Source organism: Micropterus dolomieu, linkage group LG07 (assembly GCF_021292245.1).
Source record: "Micropterus dolomieu isolate WLL.071019.BEF.003 ecotype Adirondacks linkage group LG07, ASM2129224v1, whole genome shotgun sequence".
In the NCBI taxonomy this organism is placed as follows: Eukaryota; Metazoa; Chordata; class Actinopteri; order Centrarchiformes; family Centrarchidae; genus Micropterus; species Micropterus dolomieu.
This window is the reverse complement of record NC_060156.1, coordinates 9266196-9283094: the sequence shown is the minus strand read 5'-3', so window position 1 is coordinate 9283094 and position 16899 is coordinate 9266196. Positions and strand designations below refer to the sequence as shown.

The window sequence follows — 16899 nt, the reverse complement described above, 5'->3', positions numbered from 1 at the left end:
CATTTGGTGATAAAAGTGAGTTAAAAGACACTTATTTACATGAAAATCTTTGAGATTGTCACTTTAAGGTGTACAATTTTATTTTATAAAAAAAACATATAGCATTTATAGTTGTTTATGGATCATTAGATTTTAAAATATCTCAGAAAAAAAGACAGGAGAGGAGGTTGCTTGAAAGAAAGAGAAGAAAGAGAAAGATTTCAATGGAAAACAGATTTTCCGTTTAGAAATACCAAAACCAGGATGACAGAGACCCCTGGATCCACATGCTACTGATTTAATTGTCATCAGAAATTACGTGCTATGGAAGAGCCCACAAACCATCCCCTAAACTCATTCTTCATCTTCTTCATTGGTTTGCTTCTTGGCCGAGTTCCCCCCGCCACTGATTGGCCTAATACTTAATCGGGCAGGAAGTCATTATCAACCGGCGCAATGAATATCCTTATATGGGGTTAAACACTGATGGTGAAAAGCCGTTTCCCACACAATCCATCTTTATTGGTACTGAATGACATATAGGTAGAAAGACAGAACGATGCAGAGAAAGACGCTAATTTGGCATTTCCTAATGGAATTAAATACAATTAAATAAAATTTTTATTGTAGCCCAGGTTTGTGTTATCATGAATCAGCGAGCTAAGAATCCGATTTTCCTATATCCAAACAAAGATAGTAGAAGGTTAAGTGTACATGTACTATACAGGTTGAAGTGCCAGTAGGCTAATTTCTGTTTTGGGACCTAAATAAGAGGGTAAATGTGGTTAATTAAAAATACATACCAAAGATCAAATCAAAGGTTATAGAAACTGGACTTAACCCAAGAATTAGCTCACGCTCGTAACAATAAATTACACATTGTTAGATAATATTAATGTAGTTTTTAATCTTAATCTTTAACCTGCAGTGTAACATTTGTGAATATCCCAAATGTTACAGTGCAGCCCTCCCAAGGCCAACAGCACAGTTAGCAATGGTGAAGACTGCAGTGCATAAGGAATTGGGTATTCTACTCCATTGACCTACCATGGACTAATTCTGTAAAACATCTACTGCTTATTCAAGACCAAAGCATATTTGTCAGTACGGCTGTGGTGTCAGAGATGTGAGTATTACTTTCAAGTAATGACCAATGATGAATAACCCATTTCCCATAAGAAACAATCACCTAAAATGTCGGGGCAAAAAAAAGTCTCGGGGCAGCCCTAGTTTTCACAGTGTTTAATGCTCAGTTTGTAGAAATGAACACACACTTTGTGCTTACACAGTAAGGTCTAAAGCATTACCACAAGAAAAACAAACACAAGGATGAATAACAAGAGACTGACTGGCAGTTATGGGAGGATGCCTGCTCCGACTGCCAAAAAATTAGGAGGAGTGCAGAGAATTAACAGGAGGGTAGAAGTTCCTGTCTGCTTAATGTATGTGTGTTTGCATGAGCTGGCCTATGGGAATTTCCATATGGCAACCCCTCCTTTCACCTACAGGGTCTCAACATCCCCATAATGACTTTGAGCTAAGTCTTTTGCTGTCCATATTAATACAGACGTAATTGGGTTTTTAAGTTTTGTTTTGGATTTTTAACAATATTAAGGCATTATATTTGTCACTGTAGGCCAGGGAGCTTTGGTGAAAGATGTCTTCTTTTAGGTCTCACTGAATTGCATTGTATGAATTTTTTTTAGGTCAATGGGTTTGTTGTTGGGCTTTTTTTTAAATGAAGCAGAGTAAAATGGTCTTCCCATTGTTATGTGGAATCGCATATTGAATTTCCTCTGCTGACAATGAAATGAGAAACAGAGATGAAGACAGAGCTAATGAAGGGAGGGAGAGAGGGAGGTTGCAAACAATGTTGACAAGTTATTTAGTCAAGCAAACATTGCAAAGTAAAAAGGACTTTAAAAAATATATGTTTGTCCTGAAAAAAACAGTCTGCTGCTTTCCCTCAGCAACACCGTGCTTTAACTTCACGCGCACATACTGGGAGCTGCCCAGTACGATCGCTGTGTTCTATTGGTGCCACAAAGAACTGCATAGACTCTACCTGGTAATGACACAGATAAAGACAGAAGTGTTATTTATCAGAGATTATGTGGTTGTTAGAAGATTAATACCCTCGGGGTGCAAAAGACTTGGGCTGACTTTCATCTCAGACCTGCTGCGGCAGAGACAACGAGGGTTAAAGAGACAAGGAGAGTATATGTGTGTGTGTGTGTGCATGTGTGTGTGTGTGTGCATCACTTTAATCCCTAATGAGTAGCCTTCAGGGGTCCATAGGCATTTGGCAGTTCTTCACTTCCTGAAAAAATGTCTATCTTCCCTTTTATCTCTTCAGCAGCGACACACAACCCCCCCCCCCCCCCCCCCCCCCCCCCCCACACACACACACACATACACACACATACACACACACCGGTTGTGGTCTTACCACAAGGACTTGTGCAATTAAGCCTATTTTGCCCTCAGAAGCCAACTCTGTGCGTATTTATAGGCCATATATCTATCTGTTAATGTGCGTTTGTGTGTGTTTTTTAGAGAAGCTGTAATTAAGCAAGATCAAACCCTCTGGGTTGGGGAATTAGCCATCATCCAAAGATCAGAAGGTTTTTCTCTCAAGTCTGCGACATGGAAGAGTGAAATCAGAGGTTTGGAGCCAGACAGACAGATTTTGGCCTCAGATAGCAGATAAGGGCGGCTTCTTCCTCTCTCTCAAACACACACACACACACACACACTCGCACTTTGATGCTTCCGACAGCTTCAGGTGGATTTAAAGTTCAGCTGTTAATGTGCTGAATTGAAGTGATCTTACCTTAGGGCACATCAATCAACACAATAACATGCTTTTATGCCAAAACTAAAGTTAGTGAATGTGCTTTCTGGTCTGTCACTCCGATGGTTAAGGTATGGTTGAGGCTGCTAAAACTACTTGGTAAAGATTAAGGGAGGGATTCCATGTTTAATGGAAAGCACTGCTGTACGTTCTTAGAAAGAGCTCAAATACATGAACACATATCTGCCACTTGGACCTCTAAAGCCATATTTTCCTGTGCTGTAAGAACATTACACAACTCAGATTGAGATTAAATTTGAAAACAAATCATCTAACTGTAGCGTCAACACAAATGTCCCATACGAGTTAAAATTAATCCCAGGAAAAGGAAGCCTGTTTGTCTTTTGTATTAGTTTGAGTTTAATTTCAGGACTGTGTGTTTAGGGTGTCACAGGGACCCATATAAAACCGGAAATCAGACATCCATTTTCCATGGCATGAACGGAAGCCTTAGATCCAAGAAAAGTATCTATATACACATTTGTACATCTACCTGCATTCTTCTTTCTTTCATATCTAGTAATTAACACTCACTGAGAAATGCACTTAATAATAGTAGTTAAAGATGTGTTTGTGTGTATCTACATTATGTGTATGTGTGTGTGTGAGTGCATGCTTGTAACTCCACCGCTGATAGTGTTTGGGCTTGCTGTGTTTGCTAATCCAATGTACACAAATATGTCTTCTTTAGCTGTGAAAATAAATGTTATCTTGGTGGACAGGAAAAGTTGTATTTGAAATATGAGTTTACCAAAGGATTGTGCATTTGATTCACCTGGGCCTCAGTGGCACCGACATGGTGGGATTTGTTTTGTGCAAAATGTGAAATGTTACTTGTAGATTAGAAGCAAGTTCTAATTGGATAGAGAGAGTCATTTAACATCCAGCTGCTCCACGGTGTTTGTGGAAGCTGACAGAAGCAGGATTCAGTCAGCATGCTGTTATCTGTACTGTCACCCTGTCAGAGACCACACACGCGTGTGCACACGCACGCACGCACAGGTTCAAGATAGGGAAAACACATTTTTAAAAAACAGATAACAACCTTGGGGAAATGTGATGTATAGTAAAAATTACATGATTTATAGTGTGGCCCTTTAAATGAACATGTTACTGTTTAATTAGGCATTCATGTTGCTTGTGCTGTTTTTTAAATTAAGATTAAACAAAAGCAGAGCAGAATGCTTGTTGTGTGTGTGTGAATCAAGTAAATGGCAAAGCAGCAAGGCAGCTTCAAAAGATAGGGGTCCTTCGCACATCTTCCAGCTATGTCTAAATCACGTGCTCCTCAGATTTAAACAGAGCAAACATCAGAGCACACTGGACAGAGAGGACTCTGTGTTTTCTGATTACATTTGTTTGTTTTTCTGTTGTTCTGTTTGCAAGTTGCCCCGAGCCCTTGGATGAGCTATTCTGGGCTCATCGTTTCTAGTCAAACATGGCCTAAGAGGTGATTCTTTACTGAGGAGCCCAGCCAACAACACATATCCTTTCGATTACAATGACGACATTATTTACACACACACACACACACACACACACACACACACACACACACACACACACACACACAAACACACACACACAGGCACACACATGCACACAAGTGCCCTGTGTGTGTGTCTGTGCAGACCAAGGCAGGAGAAATACACAGTAAATGCAATCGCAGGCATTATCTTGCAGACACATGTACGAAGAAATAAACAAGCAGTTTAGACAGTACCACACAGGCACATGGACTCACACGAACGCACAGATGGATGTTCACTAATGCCCTACTGAGAGGAAAACACACAGACTTCATGAAGTGTTGCTATCTACAGCATTAAAAGCACATCCAAACACCAGCCATCGTTTCACAAGTAAACAAAGCAGCGGACATTTTGACACATTCCTCTCTTACTTGGTGCTTTCAGGGTTTTTTTGCAACTTTGCAATCTGTTAGTTTTCTTGTCAAAGTCGTTAAGAGAGTTTTCAGCAGCTGGACAGCGGATTTGTGAGCTTGGTTGCTAAAATAAACACACAATCTCCTAATGACTGTTTATCCAATGTCCACTTCACTCTCACAGCCACTAAGTGTGAACTAAATGTTTTTTGACTTAAACCTCATTTTGGCTGAGCTGTGAACTGAAATGGAACATTCTGATTTTACAATTCTGTAAGGAACTCAAAAATGACAACTCTAAGCCAAATGTTTACACCATTATGTAGTAGTAGTACAATAACTAGTAACTAGCACACGCAGGTGTGAAACCTGAATTGAACGCTGTTTTTACTGGCATTTCAACTAAGTTTGGGGTTTTGACAAATGCCTTGTGCGAGATAGCGACATAACAAAGAAATAGGCAGATAATTAAATGTTATTAAGTGATATCACCAATCTTTTATTGAAGCAGAGGTTAGCCAACGGTGATGTGTGCTAGCAGTTATGAGCCAGAGGAATGCCATGGGCTGTTCTGCTGCTATTACATGTTTATGGGCGATGACGTGATGGTAATGGGACAGTGAACTCATCTGGGCCACACACCCACACACACCCGCACATACCCGCACACACAACATGCCCACTGACAGCACTACTGTTGGCAGGAATGCTTAGATTCATGACTTTGCTGTTTTGTAAGTGAAGTTTGGTGCAGGAGCTCAATCGCAGCAAATGTTGCGTTGCACTGTCTGAACATTTCTCTGTCTCTCCAGGAAGAAGACGCAGACATGTCAGAGAGGAGAGATCAGAAGAAGTCCGTCTTTCTTTCCTCATTATTAGTAAGTTTTCATTCTTTCCCTTATTTTATCTTCCTCTGTTATCCTACTGAATTCTCATCTTAATTTATTTGTTTATTTTCTTCATTGAGTTCTAATCCATTAATTCTCCCCTTTCCCCTACAATGTTCCTCCCTCTTTCTTTCTTCCATTTCTCCACTGTCCCTCTCTTTTTTTTCTTGTTTTTCTTTGCCTCACCACCTCCTTTTCTTTTACGTCACCTTGCCCTCTTAAAATACTATCAAGCAGTAGATTAACTCCAAAATCATCATCATATTTCTGGTATCCTCAGAAACTCTTATTGGTCCATCGGTATGGATCACAGCCACAATCGGCCCCACACCTGGCACAACATCATCTAGACTTGTGCTGCTATGTGCCAGCAGCTTGCACAACTTTGCAGCACTTGTACCAATTAGTCAGCCTCAGAGTTTTTCAGAGAGCAAATATCTTTATAATCTGACAGGGAATCTAGAGATTCTGTGCTTGTTTTGATGTTGAAACCCACTGGCAGTGCTCCCGACAGCCTCCTCCACTTTACCCTCCCTCCCTCTGTTTTTCTCTCTACATGTGTGCATGCAGGCTGACAAAAGAGAAGTCATGGAGGAAGAGATATACTGTATTTGGATTAAGTCATTGGTGTCAATTTACTACACCACCAAGTAGTGGCCACTAATTTTGAAACAACTTTTATAGACTATATTTCTTGGGAAAGTGTAGATCAGCGGCAAATGACTGATACACTGATATACTATGACTGAGACATAGGCTGCTAGTGTGATATTGTACAATATCACATACAGAGCACAACACTGAATTAGAGGTATTGATATCTGACAACAGTCTGCTTCAGACAGTGGTGGAAAGTAACTAAGTATATTTACTCAACTGCTTAAATACAGACTTACAGATGCACTCTTATTATTATATTATTAAAAGGTGTCACTTTGATTTTCTTATGTTTTAACAATTAATGACTTATAATAAATAGTTAAAAATTAGCTCCAACTCAGCCACCTCAAGAGGAAAATTCACAGCTTATACGAAACTGTATGACTAATAATAGTCTAAAAGAATAATATATGATAGTAAAACAGTAAAGGGGGCGGGGGGTTTTACTTAATTAACATTTTCATCACAGGACCTTTACTTCTAATGAAGTACATACAGTGTGGTATTGGTACTTTTACTTAAATAAAGGATCTGAACACTTCGTCTGCCATCTGTTTCTGTAAACACTCCATGTGGTTTACGATTCAAAGGTGTTCCTGCCAAATTGTAATACAAATTGAGCTGTGAGGGATAACAAAAGGACCCACTGGATGTGTACACTCCTATGTCATACAGACCTGACTAAATATCCTCCCAAAGCTTTGTGGGATAGCTGGCCTAAAATTGGCCTGCGAAGAATATCGGTGTGACAGGAAGTTTGTTTTTCCAGCTGCGGGAAAAAAATGTGGAGAACAAGATCATTACTGCAGTTTCTTCAAAGACAAACAAAGTGCTGCTCAGCAGCTGATCGCACAACGCTTGCTTGCAAATGCTAGTTACAAGTGAGTGACTTGTAACTGTGTGACACACTGACAAAGAGTGGCAGAGAACCTAATTGGTTCCAGTGGATGGTCACTGTGTTAGGAATGCAGATGTGTGCCTTAGGCTGGCTACAATAAAAGGCCACTCGAAAATGTGCAGTTTCACTGTATTGGGGGGTTCCGGGGGGGTCCGGAAACCAGTCAGTATCTGGTGTGACCACCATTTGCCTCACGCAGTGCAACACATCTCCGTCGCATAGAGTTGATCAGGTTGTTCTGATCAGCATCTTGATATGCCACACCTGTGAGGTGGATGGATTATCTCGACAAAGGAGAAGTGCTCACTAACACAGATTTTGACAGATTTGTGAACAATATTTGAGATAAATAGGCCTTTTGTGTACATAGAAAAAGTCTTAGATCTTCAGCTCAAGATGAATGGGTGCAAAAACAACAGTGTTGCGTTTATTATTTTGATCAGTGTATTTTAGATCTTACTGTAAGTGACTTCTTTTAAGAGATGCGGAGAGGAAAGACAGGTCCACCACTGTTAGGTCATTTTTGTTCAGATTTGGACTCACTATGGAGAGTGCATTAAATCATTGTTTGCTAAACCATATTTACACTACAGTAACTGTACATCAGGTGTATCAGTTCATCTTGAATCTGGTGTAAACAGATTACTTGGCCTGAGATGACTGGGCCCCAGTGGTGGAAGTATTCAGATCCTTTACTTAAGTAGAAGTACCAATACCACACTATAAAAATAGTACATTCCAAGTAAAAGTCCTGCATTAAACATTTGTGAGATGCATAAGTAAAAGTACAGAATGTTTAACATTGTCTATAATAATGCATAATTTAAATCATATAATTTTATGTAAAATCTTACTCTCAAAACTAACTATTAACTATATGTTGAGGAGTAAAAAGTACAATATTTCCCTCTGAAATGTAGTAAAATAGAAGTATAAAGTAGCATAAAATTGATATACTACCTTAGTAGTATAGTACCTTAAAGTTGTACTTGAGTAAATGTACTTAGTTTCTTTCCACCACTGCTGGGCTCCATACACACACACACCATACATTCATATATTTACTCTGACAGTGTCTTGTGTGTTCTGTCATGAGATGTTATGAGGGGGAAAGAGAGGGAGATGTTATTAAAACAACAGCGAGAAGATGGAGAGAGTTAGTCATGCACTCCTTTTCTTTGCCTCCATTTTCTGGACTGCAGATGATTTTTAAAAGTTAGTTAGTTTGTTTGGAAAAGAACAAAGTGTGCTGGTAAAGCTGTAAATACCAGCTGCTACTTATTACAGTGAGCCACAATGACACAATGCCACACATGCACACATACACACACATACACTGACACACAAGCAAATCCTGGAATTGTAACTCACTCATACACACAAGCGTGCACACAGCTAACAGTGATCTCCACTGATCTGGTTATCACACATTAAGAAGTCGGGACATGTTGTTTGTTGTCTTTGCTGTTTGTTTTTTGGCAAATTAAAATGATGATGTTGATTCTTCGCCAGTTGGTTTCACTGAATGAATAAAAATCATCCAATGCAAGTCATTTATCTCTGCTGCTGCTGCAGATGTTGAATGTGAATCATAATGAACTATTAATGTCTTAAACAGAATCAAGAAAAAATGATCAAGATGGTGTTCGTTTTACCGGTCACGTAGTAAAAATAGCTTGACTGACAAATCAGCAAGCTAATCTGCAATCACCAGTGACGTGTTTGATGACATAGTGTATTCATTGCACAACTGTTCTATCCTGGCTATCTTCTTTAACTTCCCACATGTATGAATCAATGTGAAGTTTTAGTGTCCCTGATAATGATATTTAAATTGTTTACAGATACATGGCTAATTACAAAAATACATGTACATTATATATGCAGAAACTTTTTAATGAAGATGAATGATGTCAAATCTTAGTACAAAAATAACTTGTCAGATGTTTGTCTTTTTTTGACATTCCTCAGACAAAAATTGTAATATTTATATAGTATTTTTACCTGTGTTTATGTTTAATATCATAAATACAAGAATAAATCATTATCTACAATAATTCATTCATAAATTGATACAAACAAACTGACATCAATGCTGAAATAAGTTCTAATAAAAAGACAAATGTCATAATTAGTCATTTATGCATTTTTCAGCATTCATTAATAACTTTCTTCAAATATATTTTAGCAGATCTGGTATTAACCTGGATCCTATCCCTCCTTCACCAATCACTGTTGAAGTGCCCTCGAGCAGCTCAGTTCCATTATTCGATTGGAGCTAGTAACACGTTTGCTTTCACACATACAAAATGTTATTGATATATAATGCAAAAGTCTCACTTGTATGCATCCTCCCCCCTCTCTCCCTGTTCGTCCTTCTTTCTCCCTGTCTCCCTCTGTCCCTCCAGGTGTGTTGTATGTTTGCTAGTGCGGAGTATTCCAGCTGTGGAGAGTACGAATTCTTCAACCAGACCAGTAACAGTTGCCAGGCCTGCCCTCAGTGCCAGCCAGGACAGGAGCCGCATATGGTGAGACACACACACACAAATTTAGTTCATAGTCTTGTTTGTTGCAATAATTAAGTTGCTTTTTGATGTACCTGTTCAGTTTGAGTCATTTAAATGAATTGTAGGGATGCACTGAAATGAAAATTCTTGGCTGAAGCCGAAACCAAATATAAGGCAACATTTGCAGAATACCGAATACCAAACAAGTACATTCAAATATCTTCCATTAATTTTCCCTTTTATTTGCCATTTCATAAATTAAAAAGTCAAATTGTGTTTTTACTGAGTGTTTCCCATAGAATTTGGCGAGACTATGGGGGTGGGTCTGAGGCCCTGGAGGGTCCGGTAAAGTAAATTGTCCATTGTCAATTGTGTCCATTTACTTTTAATTGAGACATGTAATATGTTTTACACGTTTTGTGAATATAATCCAATTAATCTCATTTCCATAGACACCTCATTTTGAAAACCGGACGTTGTCACATGTGTATCCTCGCACTAAATTCATCAAGTTTGATTCAGTTTGATAAATAATGTTGTTTGTGGTTCACGTATGGCGCAACATGAATATTTCCTAGCCTCTCTTCAGGTCAGACTCTCATACTGCAACACTTGTCTTTGTAAAGAGAAAATGACAGGATAAAGTCGCTAACCTGGCTGTTAGCTCGCACTGGTCCGTTTTATTGGATTTACCATAAAGTGACAGAAACACTCAAAGTGGGCCAGACTGTTGCTTTTTCTAAGTAGTCAGCCACAGATGGAGTGGATGTGCTAAGAGACAATTCAGCACTTTAAAATGCTTCCACACTGACGACATGTCAACGTAATTGTTCGGGAAAATTAACCGGCCTTTTGAGGTATTAGGCCAAGAGTGCTTTTTTGATATTTCGGCAATTACTTTCAGTGGCCGAACATTTGGTGCATCCCTAATGCATTGTGGGCAGGTATTGAGAGAAAGTTGCCAGTTCAACATCAAATTGTAACCAAATCCTAAACCTATAAGTATCTTGAAAGCTGTATATAATATGTGCTATTGTTGTTCAGACCACCCACAATGCAACCCTACACACACACACACACACACACACACACACACACACAAAGAGCATAGCACACATAGTTGCACAGTGATGAGTGCCTAAATTCAAATGAACGATTTCTTATGGTTTATTGCTCTCATTGACTTCGATGTGAAGGCATGCATTACAGTGGATGACTTGCAGTAGTCAGTCAGTCAGTCAGTCTGCTGACAGCCAAAGAAAACAGCGCAAAGGTAAATGCTTCAGTGGGCACCCCGGGGTGCCACACCCTCTTAAGAGAGACAGCCAACTCAAGGGTGAATAGAATGAATTATAGTCACTGTAATTTTTTCGTGGGCTGCAAACTTTTTGTATTTTGAGTATTTACTTGACTTAACTACATTGGAGATTTTCTTAACTCTACATACAATACAGTATGTATTACAGTGGGTAAACTAGAACTTGATCAACCAGTGCAAACATGGAGAAAGAATACATCGTAGAATACATACTACAATTTTTCTAACTGTAGTTTATTGTTCTTCAAAATAAAATGTTCAGAGTTGAATAAATTGAATAGCATAAACATAAGTAGCCTAAACAAAAATTATAAATTATGAATTTAAGAATCTGATATTATGAAACCTCAATAAACAGCCCAAGAGTCTGCAGCCACGATTTCAGCTTTGTGAGGCTGTAATGTTTACTATGGTCACCTTCGCCGTCCAACATGTTTGCATGTTAACATTTGCTAAATTTCATGACAATCCATCCAATAGTTGTCGAGACATTTCACTCAAAACCTCAAATGTCAACCTCATGGTGGTGCTAGAAGAAACTGTGTGGGGATCTCCAAAGTTCTTCTTTCTTTGTCTGTTTTAGCTCCATAAACTAGGATGATTGTTCCAACTGTGTTTGTTTTTTCCTTCCTTTCCTGTCACCCTCCTGCCTTGAGTTCACAAAGCTACAATGTGCATCCCCAATGATGTGCTGAGTTTGAACCACTGTCCAAGACACAGACAGCAATGAGAGGCTTAGTCTGATAAGCACAGGGCTCTGTCATAAAGAGTTCATTTGGCCATTTGTGAGTGATAGTAACAGAAGAAATAAGTTCAGTCAGTAAGATGAGAGCCGCCTTTACACTTTCTCCTGCCTGTCTGATACTGATCCTCCGGGTGCTACAGTCTGTAAGTGATGTGTGATTTTGTTCCCCTGAGCTTTCCCTGCATGAGTGTGTGTGTGTGTGTGTGTGTGTTTCTTGACACCCTTTTAATCATAGGATAACCATAGGGTTCCTCCTCACAACAGAGACTGCAGAAAGTATGCGCGCACACACAGACACTACACGACACATCACACAATGATAAAGACATCCAAGGACACTTCTAAAGTGCATCTTGCATCCAGATTGTTTCTGCATGATTACATTTTCATGCTAGTTTACATGAACGTAAACAGAGAAGTTAGACTTATATTCCAGATTTTCTAACTTTTATCAAGTGATAAAAGTGAGGGTAAGATGAGGAAACATTAAAGAATTGGGTACTGAAGGTTGCGTGACATGAGTGTTGCTCAACATTGAGAATATGGTCTAACATGCACCCCCACTTTGATTCTGCTTGGAACCTAGCATGTCATCACCTCTCCTCCTGTATTTCTCTTCTTTTCTGACTTCCTCCTATGTATATGATACAATAAGATTCAAAGAGGTGACAAATTTGCTTTGAAAAGTTAGACGCTTTCAATCGGTATGGTACAGCTTTAAGTCAAGGAATAGGAGCAGACAGTACAAAAAGATCCAAAGTAAGTTTTAACCCAAAGAGACAAGATCCTGCCGATAGTGCAGCACAGTTGTATTTCAAACAATCACACTTAGACTTATGGACGTCAAACAGAAGGGAAGGAACATTATATCTAAGAGTCCGTCTACTGTAGCCCACGGCTATGAGGCATAGGCTTGTTTTAATAGACGGATGAAAGTAAGAGGGAAATGAAAGATGAAAGAGAGGGAGCAAAAAAGAGAGAGAGAGAGAGAATGTTTTAATGTGTGTGTGTGTGTGGCCTGTTGTTCGGCCTCCTCACTGTGAGGAATTAACATGCAGAGATGGGAGGAGATTGATGCTAGAAGACAGAATGATGAGCTGGTCATCTTAAACACTACCAGGCATGGGAAGCTACACACACACACACACACACACACACACACACTCACTCACAGGGACTTCTGTGACCAATCAGATTTCTCTTTTGTCATCTTAAAACAGTAATGCCAGATTTGCTAAGGACATGGCTACTAACAGATGTGTGTTTTGCAAGTGTGTGAGTCGTGCTTCTTTGAATGTGTGTGTCCACAGCACAGTTGTAAGTCATCATGTTTACTTAATTTGTGTGTGTGTGTCTTTTTATATACAGTCTATGGTGTGTGTGTGTTTTGCAGACCTGTGGCTACGGTGTGAAGGATGAAGACTTCGCCTGTGTGCCGTGCCAACAGGGGAAATATTCCAAGGGGAAGTATGAGATCTGCAGACGGCATAAAGACTGTGACGCCCTCTACAAAGCCACTGTTCGTGTAGCGGGAACCTCTGACAGCGACGCAGAGTGTGGACCCTGTTTACCAGGGTAAACAACACAAACACACATATACTGTACACGATTCAAATACAGCAGGCATTAACTACACAATACTGAATATCCTACAAGTGTTTGATCTTCCAAAGTGACCGCACAGAGAGTTCAGTGCCTTGCTTAAAGTGACCTAAAAAAACGTTTACATTGAGGGTCATTGTGTGTATCTCTGAGGTCTAACAAAAGTGTTCTTTGCTCATAAAACATTTGCAAAGCCAATGTTTTGAGCATATTAAACTGGCATTGTTTACCTCAAATTTATTTTCAAGTTTTATTCGCTAATAGTCTTCTTCTTCTCTGCCTCCTACTGGTCATAGTTGCATTTCTTGGTGTGTTGCTGCCACCTATAGATCACTGGAACATTAGAAATGCGTATCAAATTACCTGCGTGAATGTGTATCCTCGTGTGGGTACATGAGAACTAACATAACAGGGACCCACTCCGTAGCACTAAAAGTGGTCAAAAACTCCACAGGGTACCTTTGAAGGCACCCTGAAATTCGCTTTAGCTACATGAAACTAAGCCGATTGTTGTTTTCTGCTAAGAGTTTGTACGTTCAAAAACAACCACATATGGTGTCTTGATTACACTCTTCTTCGAAAGTCATCAGCAAGATACGTTCTGACATGCACGACACACCATGAGCAAATTGTGGAAAACCTTTTGGCACCCGGAGTGATTCAGAATCTCCTGGAAACCTTTCCACAGGAATACTCATTAAAAGTGGTAGAGGACGCCTGTAAATTACAAATAATGGAGGAAGCAACATTTTTAAATGGAAAGTGAAAAGTCTGCCTGATTGGGACGTTTTGTTCTTTCCAATCAAGGTAGATGCATGAGAGGTTTTTTATTTTACTTGTTTACCCAGTCCGAACCCAGTTTGAACCAGACTCAGTAAGCCCATGACGATGAATGGAACACCTAGTTTTAATTACACTGCCTCCATTTGTGTGCAAATAAACACTAAATATGAAATGTCTTCATTTGCACAAGGCAGCTGGGGACAATCACTTAAAGATATTAAGTCAATAAGGGCTGTTTAAACATTACCAGACCTTCCTCTGCTTCTCTTCCTCGCTCATCCTTCCCATCATCCATCACTGCCCCTCGAAACTGACTTGCTGTGTCGACACATAACTGTTTCTTTCTTATACAATTCAGCATGTTAAATGTCTGTTTTGGATCTCCTGCTGTGTGGTAGATATTTTGTACATAAATGTTTGCTAAAGGAATGCATGATTATTTTTTGGAATCATATTTCATCCGATATCTGTGATTGAAAGTGGGCAGTATATAGAAGGAATTGGCATAAATATAAGAGATTCATGATTTGGGGCTATTGGATAACCCTCCAACTCCAGCAGAGAGATTTTAATGATGAAATCTCCCCTCCTCCTGTCATCAATATGGATGCTGTCCTGCTGCCTTCTACCTTTCTTGGCTCTCAGTCACTACTATTACAGGATGTTTTTTTTAAACTTATGATTAGTGTGATTGTTACATAAATGAGTGTGCACAGGAACACTGAGTCTGGTCATGTCTGTACCTGTATGGGTACTGTATATGCTGCACTGTATGTACTGTATGTGGTGTTGTACGCTGCACTTGGCAGAGTCCATACGTGTTTGATGCAGAACAGAACAGGCCTGAACAGTTGTGATGAAGTTCAGTGAAAGCCTGTATCTCAGCAGAGGAAAAGACCAGACATCTTTATCTGCTGGTTTCCATATAAGCAACTTTATTAGCACTTTAAAATAATTAATGTTTATAAGCCATCATTAAGCAGTTACTTCATGTGGACCTAATTAATATTTCATTATTATCTATGGTATATAAATGATGTCCTAATAATACGTAACAGTACATCACTAGTAGTGATGTAATAGTTACAACATTTTTAAAATGTGATATTTTAGATGAACATCATCTATATAATTTGTTATTGATTAACAGATAGTTATACAAGTATGAACTCTTCTTGTTCTCTTCTTGTTTTTTTTGTTACAATACTGTTGTGCTTTAACAAATTGATATAATGTGAGAGGTAATGTTTGTGTCATTTGCTGCCATTTTTTGCTTTAGAATATTGAATGAGATGAAGGAGTCCAATCTGAGTTAATGCTCTGTGGAACAATTACATAAAGTGTTGAACAAATAATTTATTTGTCAGAAGTGAGTCAGATGACACTTGCTCATCTTCATGAACTGTTGTTTATTGTAATTGTGCACAGTGATTAAAATACAGTGACTCGTGTCTAATGGCAGAAATCCAAAATCCTTATCCAGATATATGGAGGCTGCTACTTACCTAAGCGCTGTATAAATTTTGTACATATTCATAGAAATTCTCGCGCCTAAATGATTTAATACAACCACAAATAATTCACAGACTCGACTCCTTGTTGCCTTCCCCTCTCCTATCCTCTAATGGATGCTTCTGTCTCAGGGCGATAATATGTACGAAGCCACGTTTAGGGCCTTCAGGGCGTCAATTATGTACATTTTCTTGACGGAGTCAAACTTTTCACCTCAGCTGGTTCCCCATACTTATACACCATGTGTCTAAAAGGTAGGCGTGCCACATAACGTATACGCCATGTTTGCCAGTGTGCTTACTTGCAAGTGTTTAAAACATTGTTGTTATTATTTATTTAAAAATCTTTTGCAGTTGAGTTACCAGTAAGCCTAACCAGGTCTATAGTAGACTAATTATATAGTCTAGCAAGTTGCTGGTTTATACCGATGTATTTTATGTCTTCCAGGTATTACATGCTGGAAAACAGACCCAAGAACATCTATGGAATGGTTTGCCACTCTTGCCAGAATGCACCACGCAATACCAAAGAATGTAAGACCAACCTCTTCACAGTTTCACTTTTCCTTCCCGTCCTTCCGCCTGCTTTCTTGCAACCTTTTGTCCCAACATCTTTTTTTATTCTCTTTTAAACTATGAACCCCTTTTCTTTTTCAACATTTATCAGACCTGGTTTCCGCTAGCAAACATTAAAGGAAATAAAAGGGGACAAGTTGTGCAAAAAGCGGATGTACTGTATGTTGAAAGCCTGGACTTAGTTTAAGGGAACAATCGGAGGTCAGAGGTTGTGCTGAGTTCTCCCAGACCCTCTGGTCACTGTTCTCCCCGTCAGAGGACCTCGCTGTTGGACACAAAGGAGTTGTACACCCCCCTTCCCTCCCTGCATCTCTGCTTTTCTGGTTCCAGAGGGATGTTTGGCAGCTTACCCTGCATACCTGACACTGTGTGTACATGCATGTGTGTGTGTGTGAGTGTGCATGCATGGCGCCAACTGTTGCTGAGACCACATCCCTGGACAATAATATTTACTAGTGGTTGTCTCCATTTTTCCGTTTCCCATTCACTATCAGCCTCAGCAGTTCATAAACTTTTCTTCACACTTGCAACACAACATATGAGTATTGCCAAGTGACAGCTCAACAACACAAAGATTAGACCTCAATCTATTAGAATATAATTAGATACTGTGGATAACTGTTTACAATGATTAAAAATAATCTTTCATAGCAATGAGATTAATAGACCTTTCAAGACTTCTAATGTAATTTCA

The 16899-nt window shown here is 39.3% G+C and overlaps 1 protein-coding gene across 1 annotated transcript in view; it reads left to right on the top strand.

The window, feature by feature from the left end:
• The window catches only part of edar (ectodysplasin A receptor), a 37039-nt gene that overhangs the window by 7079 nt on the left and 13061 nt on the right, over positions 1-16899 (top strand). The window contains exons 2-5 of the mRNA XM_046053937.1: positions 5531-5596; positions 9572-9691; positions 13127-13308; positions 16078-16163. Of these exons, the coding sequence (XP_045909893.1) occupies positions 5546-5596; positions 9572-9691; positions 13127-13308; positions 16078-16163 (439 nt within the window). The 5' untranslated portion in view covers positions 5531-5545. The remainder of the gene's footprint in view (positions 1-5530; positions 5597-9571; positions 9692-13126; positions 13309-16077; positions 16164-16899) is intronic.